The 18,712-nt window shown below is 38.0% G+C and overlaps 1 protein-coding gene across 9 annotated transcripts in view; it reads left to right on the top strand.

Annotated features, from left to right (window-relative positions):
• The window catches only part of ENOX2 (ecto-NOX disulfide-thiol exchanger 2), a 273,312-nt gene that overhangs the window by 196,430 nt on the left and 58,170 nt on the right, over positions 1–18,712 (top strand). For 5 of the 9 annotated variants that reach the window (XM_059156518.1, XM_059156514.1, XM_059156512.1 and 2 more), the window contains 2 exons: positions 5,560–5,673; positions 8,038–8,172. The exons of 1 other annotated variant lie outside the window; for it this stretch is intronic. In XM_059156518.1, the coding sequence (XP_059012501.1) occupies positions 5,640–5,673; positions 8,038–8,172 (169 nt within the window). In that variant the 5' untranslated portion in view covers positions 5,560–5,639. The remainder of the gene's footprint in view (positions 1–5,559; positions 5,674–8,037; positions 8,173–18,712) is intronic. 3 more of the 9 variants (XM_059156517.1, XM_059156515.1, XM_059156516.1) reach the window with 1 other exon arrangement.

Raw genomic sequence — 18,712 nt, 5'->3', positions numbered from 1 at the left:
TTTTAGTAAGTTTAATTACCTTTAAATTTTCAAAGAAATTCTAGTCAGTTCCTTTTTACTCAGGAGGAATTCATTTGTGATGAAAAACATCTTCCCGTCTACAGATATATCTTCCTTAAAGTTTGTATTTATGTAATTGTTGTTTTCTTATATATAATCAGCATGTTAAGATTATAACACCTCAAATAATCACCATTTATCTTCCCCTCACTCTCCATTTAAAATTTTCAATATTTAGTCCTCAGAAGAAACCCACCAAAAGAGATTTTATCTTAATAAAACAACAGAGTAGTATCTGAATAGCTTGGCACCTGCTATCTACCTACGTTCTTCTGGGAAGAAGAATGTCTTTGCAGGACCCTCCTACCTATGTCATAGATTTCCTCATGCATTTGTTTAAAATCATTTATTAAACATCTGCTCTGTGTCAGAAACAGTGTCTAGGCACTAGAAATAACAAAGAGGAATAAGGGAATCCAGAGTTTAGGAGGAGAAGCAGACACAGAAAGAGGTGATCAAAAATACAATGTGAAAAGGGCTATCATAGTAATGTGTTCAATGAGCTAAGGGAGCATAGAAGATAAAGGGCTCTTTGAGAGGGAGTTCAGTGAGATGGATAAAACTGTGGGCATTAGTACCAGAGCTGCCTGGGTTCATTTTCCTGTTTTACCCCTTATTAGCTGTGCAATATTAAGCTGATCACTTAAACTGCCTGTGCCTCTGTTTCATCATCTGTATAATGTATTATTATAATTCCTGTATATGCTTTGTCTCTCAGTAGACTTTGAACCCTTCAAGGGCTAGGACTACTTCATTATGATCATCTTAATTATTACCATATTACTGTTACTACCTACCAAGTACTTACTATGAGTCAGAAGCCATGCTGAGTTCTTTACCCACAATATCTAATTTAATCTTCAACAAGCCTATGAGGTTGATGCTATCATTTTCCTAAATTTGTAGCTTGCCATTTTTTTAATCATCAAACCCAGTTCTTTATTCAGAAGACTTACCATAGTATGTAATTATTTTATGTTTGTCTATATTTTAATATCTCCCTCTTGCACTAGAGAGCTTCATAAGAACAAGGTTAAGGCCTGTTTGACTCACCATATTGTCTTCAACATCTAGGATGGACCCTGACACATAGAAAATGTTCAGTGAGCATACAGCAAATATAAAAGGAAGGCTGGAAGGCAGACCGGCAAGAAGAAAAGAAAAGGGAGAAACAGAATGAGCATATTATGGTTACTTAGTAGAGCTAGACTCTGGTCCCAAATCATCTGACTCTCAAATGCATATTCTTGATCACTAGGCAAGATTGCTTCCTACGCTTAACAAACCTTCCATAAATGCTGGTTGACAAAACTCTCTCCTCAGCTTTGCACAATACTGTGTAATAAAATTACGGCAAGCATAAAAGCCAATGGATATAAGTCTGGGCATAAAAAAAGAGAATTACAGGAGAGTAAATTGCCAGAGAAGGACAGTTTTGTCTTAATAAAAAGAGTATGGTTGATGAGATAACACCAACATACTGAACTTGTTTCAAAGGAAATAAAGGAAACATATGAAATAATTAATTCTACTACAGAATGGGTGTATCACAGAATGTGTATGTATGTGTGTGTCTGTGTGTGTGTGTTTTCTTCAAGATCAAATAACTGACAATAATTGACTAGTTCAATCAACTGAAGTATAATATAAAAATAAACAGATGGCAATGACTTGATAGTTATGGAGCAATACCAAGTTAAAATGGCTAATTACTTCCAAGTATTTTATTCTTCTGGCACTAATGAACTTTTGCTCCAAAGTGCCATAAATTCAATCAACTTACCCTAGAAGGCATTCATTCACAATTACTCTACAACTTGTGATCTTGAGGAGTCGCCACACAAGGCAGAACAGAAAACCAGCATAACAGGAGATGTTCTTCAGATGCGTAAGGAATTTTGAAGACTATTTGACAGCACTTGATACTTGACTTCTCAATATTCTTGGCCACTGCCAGTGAATGTAGGACTTACGGGGAAATGAGCAATCTCTTCCTTTAGTGACATGGGACGACTTTCATAACACACTGGAAATTGCTAGATGTCCGTTTTTAGTCTAGAAAGTGAATCAGGTCTGGACTTAACTTTTCCACCATTAAGTGATGATTCTAAACAGATGTTCAGCACAGCATATTTTGTTACTGCAGACCTTAAATCCAGATTGCTGCCAGACAGAAGATCATCTGGGATTTCTCTTTGAAAGTAAAAATTTACAAGCGTGCTGATATGTACGACTGTGCCTATATGGGAGAAAGATTATAGCTAATGCTATCAAACTAAATTATTAGTTGGGTTCATCTATCTCTAGTTGTAACCCTCAGTAAATTTCTATATGTCAATTCAGTTGTCCTGGAAAGAGAATTAGTTTAGCAAATATGCTATCCCTTTTAAGACAATTTTATCATTCTGAAAAGGTATATAAATAATCAGTTGCCACTGCATGGATTGCTTTTTGCCTAAAATCAATGTAAGTTGACTTTCTTTATTCATTCATCCAAATTTTTCTTGAATTCCTACTTTATACCAGACACTGAAAAGAAACAAAGACACCTAAAACCAAGTCCCTTATGTAAAGGAGCACACAGGCTAGCTAGCAGAAGAGAAACATGTAATTCAAGAGAGACTATAATTCAAGGCAGTCGATGATAATGTTCAGTTATTCTTGCTTCCTGGAATGCCCTTAAACCCTAATCCTCCATTTACTACCTGGAGGAAAATTCTATCCCTCCTTAAAGACTCATTTCAAATTATTCTTACGCAGTGAAACCTTCCCTAGTATTCCTCTTTCTCTCTGTGCCCCAAACACAACCAAAAGCCATTCCAGCAGATTTAATTATTCCTTCTCTATTCTCATAGCACTTTCCTCATAGTTTTACTGCAGCACTTATTAAAATAATTTATATTTAGTTGTTTGTATGTCATGCTCTCATTGTATTATGAGTTTTTCCAGAGCAGTAAATGAATTTTGTTCATCTCCATATTTCTAGTCACTAACACATGACCTGACATATTAGTAAGACTCAATAAAAGTTTGGTTTAGGGGAAAAGAGTGAGAGAATAAGCAAACACATAAAAATCAAATTCTAGATAAAATGTTAATGATAATACACTAGGAGGGAGCAATTGATTCCAGGGAGGTGGTTTCACAGACAAGGTAACATTTCAGATGACCCGTGAAAAATGAGTAGGATTTGACAGGTAGAGATGGGTGTTGGGGGAATAGAGGGAAATGAAAAAGCAGAGCTCCTTAAGAATTTAAGAACTGAATTTATCATAGCAAAATAATGCTGTTAATTACACATGGTCCTTATCTAAACCATCTGGTTCATGTAAACAAGCCTATCAGGAACTCTACTTGCTAACATTTTAATAGGCACTTTGAATTAATATATATTTTTAAAATAGTAATACTGTGCTATCCTTTTTTTAAAAAAAAAAAACTGATAATTTAGGTAATTCTCTCCCCTCCCCAGAAATTAGTCCAGAGTTTGGCTAGGTTGGTACGTTGTAAATTCTCATTTTTTGATCTCAGAATTCTTTATTAAGAATAATTCTTGGGTTAAGGACATTGAGGAGGGTATGTGCTATGGTGAATGCTGTAAACTGTGTAAGACTGAAGATTCACAGACCTGTACCCCTGAAGCAAATAATACATTATATGTTAATTAAAAAAAAATTCCTGATTCTCTTATGTTTCCCAGAACTACAGAGCCAACGAGGAGCCACTCTTGCAAGAAAGTATTTTTGGTATGGGGGCCCAGTCCTTCTAAACCTAGATGTTTCCTCTTGAATTCATTCTGCAGCTATTAGAGAAAATCAGGGTGCATATTCAGTGATCTAAAAAGGCCCCTTCCAGCTATAATATTCCCTAAAACGTGTCTCACCTGGACTGGAGATTGGGTGTTCAGTTGAACCAAATAATCAATATGTAAACTCTTGACCCAAATAATCAATATGTAAACTCTTGACCCAAAGGATATTTGATGCCCCATGTTTGTTTCCTTAATAACATTTACAAGGAGACTGTTTCTAGCCATAATATGCCTTCATAGGAGAGCACTGAAAACTGGGTATGAGGGCTAGAGTTTCTACCCACAGAGAAATTGCCAGTTCTGAAATGTGACTTCTGACTATAGTAACAAATGCTTAAGGCCATTAGTCACTCTGTGTGGGGGCGGAGGCAGTGGTTTATGGAGAAGATACATAGACAGCATAGAAGAATGATAAAAACTAATATTTCAGAAATAATGTTTCTGGACATTTGCATTTACTTGTTCTGATCATTTAGTGCCCAAAATAGCACTTTTCTTAAAAAAAAAAAAAAAGAATCATCCTTATGTTCCCAGGTTAGAACGATGTGATAGATGTTAGCTAATAGCAAGCTACTATTAGAAGGGTTGCCTTCAGGAGTATAATTGGCAGGAGTGTACATGAGAGGTAAGAGAAGAGCCATGGAAAGATTTTTCTAAGGCAATAATTAATCAGAGGGAAATTTCCCAAAATAAGTCTTTCTGTGCTCCAATGACTTATGATTATATATCTCCCAACTATGAAGTATATACATGCACACGCACATATAACCCAGTTCAATGTCTGCTTATGTCATCACTCCCCTCTTGCTTCTGTATCTAATAACTACCCATCACTCAAGACATGCTCTATAGAAATCTGGCCCATTTGTTCAAATCCTATCTTCTCCATGAAGTCTTTCCCACCTACTCAAGCCACAGTAACTTTTCATTCCATAAACTTCAGTAACATTTCTGGTCAATTCCATTCAATTCTTTGATTCTTAATTGTTCACTGGAGATAATAAAGTGAAGTGGCTAAAAGTATATAACCTGGGTGACCTCAGACAACATAGATGATCTTCAAAAGCCTCTTATCTATTAGGGATACCTAGGTGGCTCAGTGAGTTAAGCATCTGACTCTTGGCTTTGGTTCAGATTGTGATCTCATGGGTCCTGGGATCCAGCCCCAATCATGCTCCTGCTCAATGGGGAGTCTGCTTAAAGATAATCTCCCTCTCTACCCCTCCCCCACTCTCTCACGTGCACACACTCTCTCTAATATAAACAAATCTTTAAAAATAAATAAAATCCTCTCTTCTATTAAATTGAGATATAAATAGTTCCTCCTGTAAAGTTGTTTTAAAAGTTAAATGAGAATAATGCATGCCAAGTGCTTTACGTAGCACGTAGTGAGTGTTCAATAATTATTGGTAGTAATGGATGAAGGTGGTGAGAGTAGTGATAATAGTAATAATCATTACCACCATCACTGGTCTCTTAAGTTAGATTGTAGAACCTTTGAAGGCAGGGACTATGTATTCTATCTGCTTCTATCTATACTCTCTGATGTACCCCTAATTCCCCAAACATTTAGTTGGCTAATTTGATATCTGTTGATTGTGTATCCATTTCTATTCAATGCTACTCCCTCAAAGATATGGAATAACATCAAAAATATAATTTTTCATTTCTTATTGCTACTATGGAAGCCCTTGGATGATTTTTCTTCGTTTGCATGCATGAGTAATTTGGATGGAAGCTGCTGAAGTAATTGTAATTCAACTAGTCTATGAGAAGAATGAGAAGCATCCCAAGCTCCTATGGTATATACAGTTGGGGGGAAAAAAACAGAAAACTATAAAACTTTGATGAATGAAATCAAAGAACTGGAGTACCTGGGTGGCTCATTCGGTGAAGCCTCTGCCTTCGACTCAGGGCATGATCCCAGGGTCCTGGGATCAAGCCCTGCATTGGGCTCCCTGCTCAATGGGAAGTCTACTTCTCCCTCTCACACTCCCCTTGCTTGTGTTCCCTCTCTCGCTGTCTCTTTCTCTCTGTCAAATAAATAGAATCTTTAAAACAAAAACAACAAAAAAGATTTCAAAGAACAAAATAAATGGAGAGATATTTCATGTCCATTGATAGGAAGACACAGTACTGCCAAGATGTCAGTTCTTCTCAACTTGATTTGATGCAGTCCCCATCAAAATCCAAACAAGTTATTCTGTGTATATCAACAAACTGATGCTTAAGTTTATATGGAGAGGCAAAAGGCCCAGAATACCCAGCACAATATTGAAGAAGAACAAAGTTGGAAGGCTGATGCTACCCAACTTCAAGATTTACTATAAAGCTACAGTGATCAAGCCAGTGTGGTACTGGTGAAATAATAGACAAGTAGATCAGTGGAGTAGAATAGAGAACCCAGAAATAGACTCCACAAATAGAGTCAACTGATCTTTGGCAGAGGAGTAAATGCAATACAATGGAGCAAAGATGGTCTCTTCAACAAATGTGCAAGAACTGGAAATTCACATACCAAAAAAAAAAAAAAAATCTAGACCCAGATTTCATACACATCACAAAAATTAACTCAAAATGGATCATAGACCTAAATGTGCAATGCAAAACTATAAAACTCCTAGCAGATAACATAAGAGAAAACCTAAAGGACCTTGGATATGGTGATGGCTTTAAATACAACACCAAAGTCATGATCCATTAAAGAAATTATTGATAAGCTGGAGTTCATTAAAATTAAAATCTTCTCTTTTGCAGAAGACACTGTAAAGAGACTGAGAATACAAGCCACAGACTGGTAGAAAATATTTGCAAAATATGCATCTGATAAAGGACTATTGTCTAAAATATACAAAGAAATCTTAAAACACAGTAAGAAAACAACCCAATTTTAAAACCTGTCAAAAAAAACTTTAATAGATACCTCATTTAAAAAGATATGCAGATGGAAAATAAGCATATGGAAAGATGCTCCACATTATGTACCATCAGGAAAATGCAAAGTAAAACAATAAATAACACTAGACAACTATTAGAGTGGCCAGAATCCAGAACTCTGACAACACTAAATGCTGGTGATGCTATGGAGCAACAGAAACTCTCATTTATTGCTGATGGGAATGCAAAATGGTACAGGTACTTTGGAAGACAGGTTGACAGTTTCTTATAAAACTAAACATGCTCTCAGTACAGTCCACTGATTGTGCTGTTTGGTGTTTACCCAAAGGTGGTGAAAACTTATGCCCACACAAAAATGTGCACATGTATGTTTATAGTAGTTTTATTCGTAATTGTCAAAACTTAGAAACAACTGCAGCGTCCTTCAGTAGGTGAATGGATAAACTCTGGTGCATCCATATGATGGAATATTATCCAGGACTAAAAGGAAATGAGCTATCAGACCATGAAAAGACACAGAAGAACATTAAATGCATACTACCAAGTGAGAAAAGCCAATCTGAAAAGACTGCATGTTGTATGATTCAAACTATATGACATTATAGAAAAGGTGAAATTATGGAGATGGAATAAGATCAGTATGGCCAGGGGTTGGGGGCAGGGAAGGGTGAATAAGCAAGCACAGAGAATTTTTAGGGCAGTGAAAATATTCTGTATGATACCATAATGATGTATACATGTTATTATATATTTGTCCAAAACCATGGAATGTACAACACCCAGAGTGAACCCTAAAGTAAACTACGGCATTTAGGTGATTATGATGCATCAGTGTAGACTCATCAGTTGTCAAAAATGTGCTTCTCTGGTGCAAAATGTTGATAATGAGGGGACTGTGCATGTGGGGGGGGGGCAAGGGGCCCATGTGAAATCTCTGTAACTTCTCCTTAATATTGCTGGGAACCTAAAACCGCTCTAAAAAAATAAAGTCTTCATTAAAAAAAAAAAAAAACACAAGGGAAGGAAGGAACAGAGGGAGCAGAGAGAAAGAAACACACTAAAATGCCATCTGGTAAACTGCTTTCAAATTCTGTGACTTACTGCCAATTCAAGCCGTATCATTTTAACCCTTGTAAAGAGCTGGCGTTAAGGCCCTAACTACCATTTGTCCATTAGTCCATTTCTGTAAAGAGTTTGACAGTTTGTTAAGCAGACTACATACTGAAACCTTAATACAACAAATTATTTTGCTTGTCATTTCTCTTTAGCTGATAATAGTAGAACTCTGAATGTGGATTCCACTGCAATGACACTACCTATGTCCGATCCAACTGCATGGGCCACAGCAATGAATAATCTTGGAATGGCACCATTGGGAATCGCTGGACAACCAATTTTACCTGGTATGCTATTTTTAATCACATCACAAGTGTTTCTTTTTATTGGCCATGTGGTAATAAATATAACAGTATGACACAACTTCTTTTGAAGTTGGCATTTACCAGATTCTGCCTAGAGTGTGCATTTTTTGTAATATGAGCTTTGTGGGATGGGTGGCCAGAAGTTACTAGTATACTCCCTATCGCACTATGGGCAAGGTAGGAATATATATGATGCAGGATATGATCATTAAATATTTAAATAGCTCATTGAAATAAAAGACAACAAGATTTGGCAGGGAATTATAAAGTTTATTTAATTTTATAGATTTAGAGGAGACAAACACGGAGTGGAAATGAGATTTGACTTAGACATCTCAAAAATCGGATTCAGAAAGTGGGGAAAAGGAGATGGTGGGACCATCCCAAAGTTGTTCATATTGAGTAACTGTTTCAATTTTTTTAAACAAAGTAACCAGTAAGAGAATGGGCATGGTGTACTAATGCCATCTCCACTAAAGATAAAATCAGAAGAAAAATGCCACAGCATCTGAATCATTTGGTTTAAACACACACAAAGAAGTCTTCTGTGCTTTCAGAACTATTAACTATTAAAACGGATTTGTGAAGACATTAGGAAATTGCCATCTCAGGAAGCCTTGGTTGGGTTCTTTTAAAATACCCTAAACATTAATCTCCCCAGGTTCATTTAATTGTGATCCTTCTTAAATGAATGACAGAACCAGGCTGATCAAGTACCTTGCTACTCAAAATATAATCTGCATAATCCAGGAGGTGTTAAGAAGCCCAGAATTTTCAACCCCAGCTCAGAGCTACTGAATCAGAAGCTGTATTTTAACATGATCCCCAGGTTATTGACAAATACAGTAAAGTTGAGAAATGGATCTAGAGTGATGCCGCTTTGTTGTGCCTTTTGTTTATATAGTTAATGACTCCCACTCCCCCCAAAATAATTTCACAACTCCAGTTCAGATTTTGAATCCTTGTAAGTTATAATGGGAACGTGGTAGGGAAGGCAATGATGCTTAATAATCTTAATAATAAATTAAGAAATGTGATTACATAGAAACTGGGAAACCAGCATTAAAGTAGCCAAATATAAAGAAAAAAATATGTGAACGAGAAATGGGTGGAGAGCAAAGGAACTTGGATTTTATATATGTCAGAGGCAAAGAACTCTCCCATCGAACTATACTTCATGCTCTCGACTATAGTTGACTAGATCGCATCCTGCTCCATTAGACCAACATGTTTGAAATGAGCAACCAGGGATCCTTTGAGGGCCGAATGATTGGACCATTGATCTCCTTGGGTTTTGAATGACTATTGGGGGCAATCTGGAATCAGCAGGTGCTATGACAGGAGCCAGTATTACATAATAGTTAAGCGCTCAGAACTGGAGTCAATCTGCCTGACTTCCAAGCCTATTTCTTTCACTACTTTATTTTGAGTTGTTAAATATCTTCTAGGAGACTCAGTTTTTTCATTAATAAAATCAGACTAATAATACTTAACCCCTAGGGGTTTTGTGACAATTAATTGTGCTTAGAATGATGCCTGGCACGTAGTTAGTGCTCAGACATGTTGGCTATTATAATACTTTAAAATCATTGTTAATATATTTCTTACAGATATTTCTAAAGGGTGTAATAGGTCTTTAAATTTAGTTCTTCATTATTTCACTGTAATACAATTTAAACTAAAACATTATATATTATTTTATAGCTCCATATGGAGTTGTCCTGAGTCACAATCTCTTATACTATAGAGTTTATGGAAATCTGAACTGTATGGATCTATGACCTGGGAAAAATGTTGAGGCCATATCTGCTCTGATGCCAAGGGGACTCTATGTGAGTTATAGCAGATAATTTGTAAATTACCACATCAAAACATAAACCTGTGCTCACACAGTAATCTTTGATACTTAGCCACCCGTCTATAATGTGGTGGGAGAAAAGCTTAGCATTGAGAGCAACAAAATCATCCAAACTATCATTATAGGCCCAAAGCTTATGCTGGGGACAATAATTGGCCTAAAAAACTGGGTACGTTTTCTTAACAGTAACTCAGAGGGTTGTTCTTGCAGAGAAGGTATCTTGCTTAGTATTTAACAACATGGGCCTCAAAGACAGACTGCTTGGGTTTGGGATCCTTGCTGTGCTGCTTGCTAGCTATATGCCCTCTCTCTAGTTACTTGACCAGTCTGTACCTCAGTTCCCTCATCTCTAAAATGGGAATAACTATAGTATCTACTTCATAGGATTGTTGTGAAGATTAAATAATATACTTAGCTCAATGTTTGGCCTATAATAAGCGCTCCATAAAGGTTTATTAGTATTATTACTATTAGTGATACTATATTCTGTTTAAGATAAAGGAAATACTAAAATACCTCCTTCAAATGGCTGCTAAGCTGCCACTTAAATTGAAAGCATTTGGGTGCTGTGCAGCCACTGTCAGCTCTAATGAGTGTTCCTCACATCCACTTCCAACGAGACATTTGAAACGCTGAGAGTGATTTTAATTTCTACTTCTAGCCCCTTTTCTCTATATCCTATTTTCTTAAGCACTATGAAGAAATAGATTCTCAGGGTCTCCTTCAACTTTGTGATTCAGTGATCTTTTAGCTCTGCTCTAAGGAAAGTTATTTGACTTTTTGGAAACCAGGTCTTAAAAATGCAGATATTTTTTAAAGATTTATTCATTTATTTATTTGAGAAAGAGAGAGAGAGGTTGTGCGCATGAGAGAGGGAAGGGACAGACAGAGGAGGAGAGAAGCAGACTCCCCGCTGAGCACAGAGTCCCAAGAGTCCCACACCAGGCTCTATTACACCACCCTGCCATGGTGACCTAAAGCCCAAAACAAGAGTTGGATGCTGAACTGACTGAGCTACCCAGAAATACGGATACTTAGGTTAGTAGTGCCCTTCTTGTCTTAAAAATACGTGGGACAGTAGTATTGGGCTGAGACATACTTTGTGAAGCTATCTGTAAAATTGCTTGAATTTTGGGTGAACTAATTTTTCTCCTCTCTGTATTATTTTAGGAAGTCAGTTTAACAATTGAGATTAGAACATGGATTCTGGTTCTGGATTGCCTAGGTTCAAATAAATCTGTGTTCTACCATTAAGTAGCTGTGTAAACACTGGCAATTTACCAAACATCTCTAGGCCTCAGTTTCTACATCTGTAAGACAAAGATAATAATAGCACCTATGTCATAGGGTTGTTGTGAAGATTAATGAGTAAATAAATATGTTAAAGTCCTGGAATGATGCCTGGTTCACAATAACCTCTCAGTGAACTTAACAATTATTACTGTCTCAAGTTCACATCTGATATATGGCTCACAAAAAATTGAATTATGTCTCATTTGTATTCTTAGCAACAATGAAGTGTAGTGAATGCAGAAACAAAATCTTCCCCAGGAAAGGTGCTGGATGATGGCACCATTGACTGCTCCCTGTAAATCTGAGGGGGTGTCCACAGAAATGGAAGGTTGGCACCACACTCCAATGCTGCATACCTTTCTTTTTTCCAGGTTTTGGGAAAGTGTCCCTATCATTTTTATTATGTAACATTTTAACCAAATGGGCTAAAACGTCCCCAATCCTCTCTCTGCCCCCTCAAGATTCCTTAAAATGGAAATGGCAGCCAATGAGCCACATGGAACTTTTTCCTGAGGTCACCCACTAATGGCTCAGTAATTCAACAACTTTTCTGCCCCTTAGGTTTTCTACTGAGACAGCAGACCTTTTTTTGTGTGCTGTCTCATCTGACCTGTGACAACAGAAAAGGCTTTCGGCACTGATGAAAAACAAATGATACATAAGCTTTCTTGACTTGCCCTGGAGAGCTCAAATCCATACTGTCATGGAAGCTGAGTCTCTTGGACACATACTTGTCATCAGGGCAGTGGGGAGCAGAAACAGGCCAACTCTGGGGTTTGGTTGGGAGCTCCCTTTCATCTAACATGGTGTTTTGTACAGCTGCTGTTCAGTAAAGTTAATCCATAATGATGGCAGATTAGGAGGTTCCCTCTGACTGGCAGCTGTCTTTCCTGCAGGAATATTTGTTTTTCCAAGCTGGTCAAATAAGACTAATGTTAGTTTTCACATGAAGAGAGGGACCAAAAAGAGTCAGACCTTCTGTTTAAGGAGTATTGTTCTGCCCATCATTGCAGATGAATCCAAGAATGAACCAATTATTGAATACTGTGTGCTGCTTCCTTTATTTTCCCCTCAATTAAAATATCCTTAGCATCCAAATATGGAGCCTATGAAGTCCCAAAGGAGAGAGTCTTTTATTATGGTGTCTCCACTTTATTGACTGTGTCACCTCCATAATAGGAGATGTTGGAAAGTATGTACTTATGGATCTTTTTTTTTTTTAAAGATTTTATTTATTTATCAGAGAGAGAGTGAGCACAGGTAGACAGAATGGCAGGCAGAGGCAGAGGGAGAAGCAGGCTCCCCACCGAGCAAGGAGCCTGATGTGGGACTCGAACCCAGGACGCTGGGATCATGACCTGAGCCGAAGGCAGCTGCCCAACCAACTGAGCCACCCAGGCGTCCCTGTACTTATGGATCTTATTCCCAGAGCAAGACACTGCCCATCCATGGGCATTGTCCTTTTTAAGAAGACAGTTCTCAGCATGCCTGGGTAGCTCAGTCAGTTAAGCATCTGCCTTTGGCTCAGGTTGTGATCCAGGGGTCCTGGGATCAAGCCCCCCATCAGGCTCCCTGCTTCTCCCTCTCTCTCTGCACCCCCTCATACTCTCTCCCCTCTCAAAAAAATAAAATCTTTAAAAAAAAGCGTGGGGGGAGAAGAAGAAGACAGCTCTCACCGAACCCAGAAGGCCAACTCTGATGGGAACAGAAAGAAAGAATGGGATGTGTGACACATGACAGGCCACTGCTCTCCAAGCTCTCCAAGGAGAGTCAGATTTGTGGTTCCATTATTTTTAATATCTTCCACAAAAAGAATATGCCTTCAGTGGCAGATAAGGTTGAAATCCTGAGAAAGGAGAGCACTATTCATCTGCATGGTGGACACTTCACTGAAAGCCAATGACATGTAAAACACTAGAACAAACAGAATTAGTGCCTCCATAAAACAAGCTTAAAGCCTACCCAGTGATCATATTCTCAAGACTCCCCGTGGAAACTGTTATAAAACGTGGCCAAGTGATATCATTTGCACATTCATTCATACAAGAAATATTTACTGAGGTCTGCTATATGTGAGGTACTATGAGAAGCCCTAGGGATAAAGCAATGAACAAAAAGGACAAGATTCCTGCCTTCATACTGGCCTCAGTACTTTTAGAACCCCCATGTTTTCTCTCTAATACATCTCATGTATGAGATGCCTCTTGAATGACAAATCAGAGGCTTCCTATCCATTTTGTTCATTTGTGCTTTTATTCATCCATCCATTCATTAAAAGTATATTGAGCTAGGGTCAGGGGGATCCAAAATGGGCATGGCTCAATCCTTGCCTTCAAGCTCAAAGTCCAGTAGCAGAGGCAGCAAAGTCAGTATCACGACACTACAATGTAACAAATGTCTACATAGAAACATACAGAAAAGTACTGTTTTAGCCAGGATAGGATGAGGGGAAGTGATAGGTAAGTGGTCATAATCTAGGAACATTCACAGAAGTGGTAATATTTTCGTTCAGAATCCAGGGATGTATAGGAATGTGGCAGGAGGGAAAAAAAGAGCTAAGGATGGTCCAGGAAGCGGAAATGATGCATCAATGACTGAAAAGTATGTAATAGCGTATGGTACAGGGATAATGATTAAATGTTGAGTGGAATTACATCACCCCATTCCATAAAGACTTTGAGGCAGCTTGTAAGTAAGGTTATAATAAAAAAGAAAAATTATAAGTAAAATAAACCAGCATCTAGGAAAATATAAATGAGTATCAGAGGTGAAGACCAGGTAGGGAGGTTAATTAGAATTCAGATGTGTAGGTTATAGGATCCTACCCAATTTCTAAAGGTGAGCCATACAGTGACCAAATAACCAAAACAAAAAGGGAAACCTGATCAATTACATAATTTGCATTTTCCATGAGGAGAAAATACACCAAACCTCAGAGAAGTCAAACTTTTCATAGCCCTTCACAATTTTGTGTGTGTTTGATATTTGTGTTCTGAAAAAATCTTTTCACAGGGAGCTTCATATATAGGAATGGAGACTGAGTGTGGTAGCTGAGTGATTTCTGAAGCCCAAGCATGGGTGTGTAGCCCAGGACTAGTCAATTATTTTCCCTAATTTGTTGCAAAATGTAAGAACTAAAAATACAGTGATTTCTACATAAAGCTAAATTTGCACAATTGAAAGCACTGTTCTTTATTCTGAGATTATAGACTTTCTATATTTTTGGTTTTAAAATATTCTTTTATGAACTGTGCAAATGGTATACTGGCTAGTTTCTGCTATTTTTCTCCACACCTTCTCTTGGCAAATTAAGAGGGCGATAATTAAATTTATACATGTATGTAATTTTATTTTATTCCTCTCTAAAATCTTGAAATCTAGTGTGAAATGTCCTCACTAATGCCCCTCTACAGGTGTTCACAACATCCCATGATGAGAGTCAAAGTCATGATCCTGAATCTGTCAAATGTTCCAATAAGGCAAGAACACAGTATAAATAAATAGGAAGGAATAGGTGGATGATTGGCTAGAAAAAGTAGATATTTGCAAAAATTTATACTAAAGAAATAAAGCTTCATTAGAAATTTGAAATCAAAGTTGAGACTTACTAGGGTGAGTCTTTGTGAACTAAAATTATAACATATAACCCACCCAAGCCTAGTTTGCTACCTTATTTGCCATTGTACATGAACCAGGCCCTGCTTCAACTTTCCGGCTGGCCTGAAGCAAGGGTTTGGATGATCTTCTGCAGAAGCAGGCAAATATTGGTAGAACTTGAGAGTCATTATGCAAAAATTTGAAGACTTGTGCCCTATTTCCAAGAGGACTAGTGATAACTGCAGGATCATCTCACAGTGCAGCCAGGCTGTCATAGAAATATGTATTCTCTCTTCACCTCAGTGTGCAAATGATGGCTTGAAAAGTCTTTTTGAGGATTTGCATGAAGAGGAGGCAGTCAAGACTGTAATGGGTTAAAATTTCTTAATACCTAGGCATAATTCTTAATTTTCCAGTGAATTTTGTAGGAACTCTAAAGAAAAAGCAATAATGTCCCAGAAATGTATACCTGAATTGGAATCCTAATTCTCTGTGAAATACCTTAATATATTTAGATCCCATTTGGAGAACTTATTTTAGCCTAATCTATGGTTGCATTACAGTGGTTTTACTGTGAGTGCAAACTACCCCGTGGTGCTTAAAGAGTCTCTGGAACATCTAAGAGAATAGAAGTACCTTTATGGGCAGGGCAGCCCTTGAATGGGGAGAAGTCACTAAGTTCAGCAGAGCATTCTGAGGGCATGAAGGGGCTCCCAGCTAGCCAGAATCAGGCCCGGTTCTAAAAAGGTAAGAGCAACAGTAAATGTGCCATCTCCTACCTTTGCCCACTTCCACTTCATACACTGCCACAGTTTCAACTTCTTATGTGGGCCAAAGTTGAAACAATGGATTTAAAACAGAAGCTTCTAAATTACCTAATAGTGTGGCAATACATAGATCAAACATCTCAACAGGAAGTTCTAGGTATAGAAATAAGCAACTGGATGATAGCCTTTTGGACATAAATATTTGAAGGCCTGCTACAGGTTGAGTAGTTAGAAACAGAGTTTAATCTGACAAAGAGTATCTTTTTATTCCTGTGGATCCATGGACTTTGTGGGAAGCAATATAGAGTAATGGCTGAGAGTATGGTTAGTAAAAGCCACCTACTAAATGGACTTACAGTGTTAATTCTGAGCCTCAGTTTCCTTATCTGTAAAATGGTGAGTAATATATTGCCCATTCCTTAGAGTTACGAGGATTAAATGAGATGATATGTATAAAAACAAATCATTACCTAGAAATTAATGTACACTGAATTAATGAGTAGTAGTATTATGGACACCATCCCTCTTCATCTGCCACAAAAATGGAGTTTGCATTTTATAGGAAGAACACCACTGTGAGCCATCCTGCCAGAAAATATCAAGGACTGAACCATGAAATTGGCATGTGTGGTATCTTTGTCAAGCTTCAAAAATGGTCAGCCTGTAAGGTTCCTAGTGTTTTGTAGACATCTGTATTCTTAGTCCACCTAGTGGAGTGTTAGTCCCCTGACATTGTTTCAACTGGCCCACTTCCACACAGCAACAGTACAGTGACAACAGTTTCTCAAGATAGTGGCTCTGGGGCCTCGGAAGGTCACAAAGCTCCTTTCAATAATCTAAGAAAAATCATGATCAGTCTAGTTTGGGTGCTTAGTGTACTATCTCCATTCATTGAAAATAGCCAACTCTATTGACTAATCACATCCCATTCCCTAGTCATACTGCATACTTTATATATCTATTGCTGTATGACAAACTATTTTATAACTTAGATTAAAAAACAGTCATTTTATTCTATTTTATGAGTTTCTGGGAGAAGAATTTGGGTAGGACTCATATGGGCAATTCTTCTGTGCCATATGGTATCAACTGGGATGTCTCAGCTATGGTAGGCTAGTCTGGAGGTTCCAAGACAACTTTATTCATATGCATGGCAGCTTGGAAGGGACAGATAAAAACACCGAGCTCAGCTGGATTCCTCTCCTTCCATTTACTCTAAGGCCCTCTCCACATGTCTCTCTACAACCATACTCCAACGTGTTACACAGTCTCTTGAAGTTTCAATAGCAGGTGTTCCCAGAAACAAGAAATGGAAATGGTATCTCTCTTAAGGCCTGAGCCTGAAAATAGACACAAGACTTCTTCTGTCAAAGTAGTCTGGAGCCCATCCAGATTCAAATGGGGGTGGGCAACATAGACCTCACCTCTTAATGAGAGGAGTCTCAAAGAATTTGTATCTACCTTTAATCTGTCACACTGGGACAAAAAAAAAAAAAATGTATGGAAGCACTTTGTTGCTCATCTGCCATTTTTTTTTAGAATTTTTTTTTAAGATTTTATTTATTTATTTGACAGACAGAGATCACAAGTAGGCAGAAAGACAGGCAGAGAGAGAGGAAGAGAAGTAGGCTCCCTGCTGAGCAGACAGTACAATGTGGGGCTTGATCCCAGGACCCTGGGATCTTGACCTGAGCCGAAGGCAGAGGCTTTAACCCACTGAGCCACCCAGGCGCCCCTCATCTGCCATGTTTTTAATCATACCTGTTTCACCTTACACCTATAACTGAGTTAATTCATTAAAACAATTGTCATAGTATACTGAGAGGCAGTGTAGTGGTTAGGAGCATTGTAGTTAGACCAGCCTAGATTTGAATCCTAGTTCTGCTTCTTACTGGCTTGTAATCATGGGCAAGTAACTAAATACTATGAGCCCCAATTTCTGTATAAAATGAAGGATAATAACAATAGCTAGTTCACAGGTTTGCTAGAATGTGATTTTATAAAATGCTTAGCACAGTGCCCTAGCACACTGTAAGCACCCAACAGTTTGGGTGTTGATAATCGGTGATACAGCATTTTAACTGCATGAATGTTTCTAAACTAGACTATGAGGCCGAGGATTTTACCTTACTCATTCCCTCAATCCCAACACTTGGTACAGGGCCTGGCATCAAACTATTGAATGGATGGACATATGGCTCACTGAATGGCAGCATAGAAATGGTATGTGCCTCCAGTGTAACTCCCTGGCTCAAATGTGTAAGGAGAGCAGAGGATGATTTTACTTCCAGATAACTACTCTAGGTTGAATGCACCTAAGTTGCTAGGAAGTGGGAATGTTTAAAGCTACAATTAAGTATTACTTGAAATCTTGTAGTAGAGCTGCAATGCAGAGGAGCAAGCTGGCCCAACTAACACCGCATTCATAGCATCTCTAGTACACTGAGATTTGGGGAAGTTCATGAATCAGAAGAAGGAATACAAACCAATGCCTTATGACAGTTCCAGGCATGGCAGTGCCAAGAGTCAGAAGGCTGTAGGGAAAAGGTGCTAGAAGAAGAGGTATAAAAGCAAAACAGGGTGTTTATTGTGGGAAGGACTTTAGAAGAATACCTTGGCCTTTTCCATAATCCTTATAAGATGATTTCAAATCTCCTCCAAAATGAATTTGAATTCCTAAATTGAATTCCTAACATAAATGTTAATACTATGCACTTGTTAGTGTACTTGTCAAAGCCAGGCTGGAGGCCTTGACAAGGGAGATAATTTCTCTTGACGTTCTATTCCCAGTGTGTTTCAAATTGTTGGACTTCTTTGATTTTTCAGGTTCTGCAATACTTGTTTAAGTCCAGTGTTTTCAAATGGTTATTTTCTTGGTTGGCATTGGAAATTCACATCAACTTTGGTGTTTAATGGTTGAAGATAAACAAAAGAATAATCAATGTGTTAGGAGTCTTTGAAATGTCTTGTGCAACCTGCCCTGCAGCAAGCCCTGCTAGGCAATGTA

Source organism: Mustela lutreola, chromosome X, assembly GCF_030435805.1.
Source record: "Mustela lutreola isolate mMusLut2 chromosome X, mMusLut2.pri, whole genome shotgun sequence".
Classification (NCBI taxonomy): Eukaryota; Metazoa; Chordata; class Mammalia; order Carnivora; family Mustelidae; genus Mustela; species Mustela lutreola.
The sequence above is the reverse complement of the archived record's forward strand: the minus strand, read 5'-3'. Positions and strand labels throughout refer to the sequence as shown.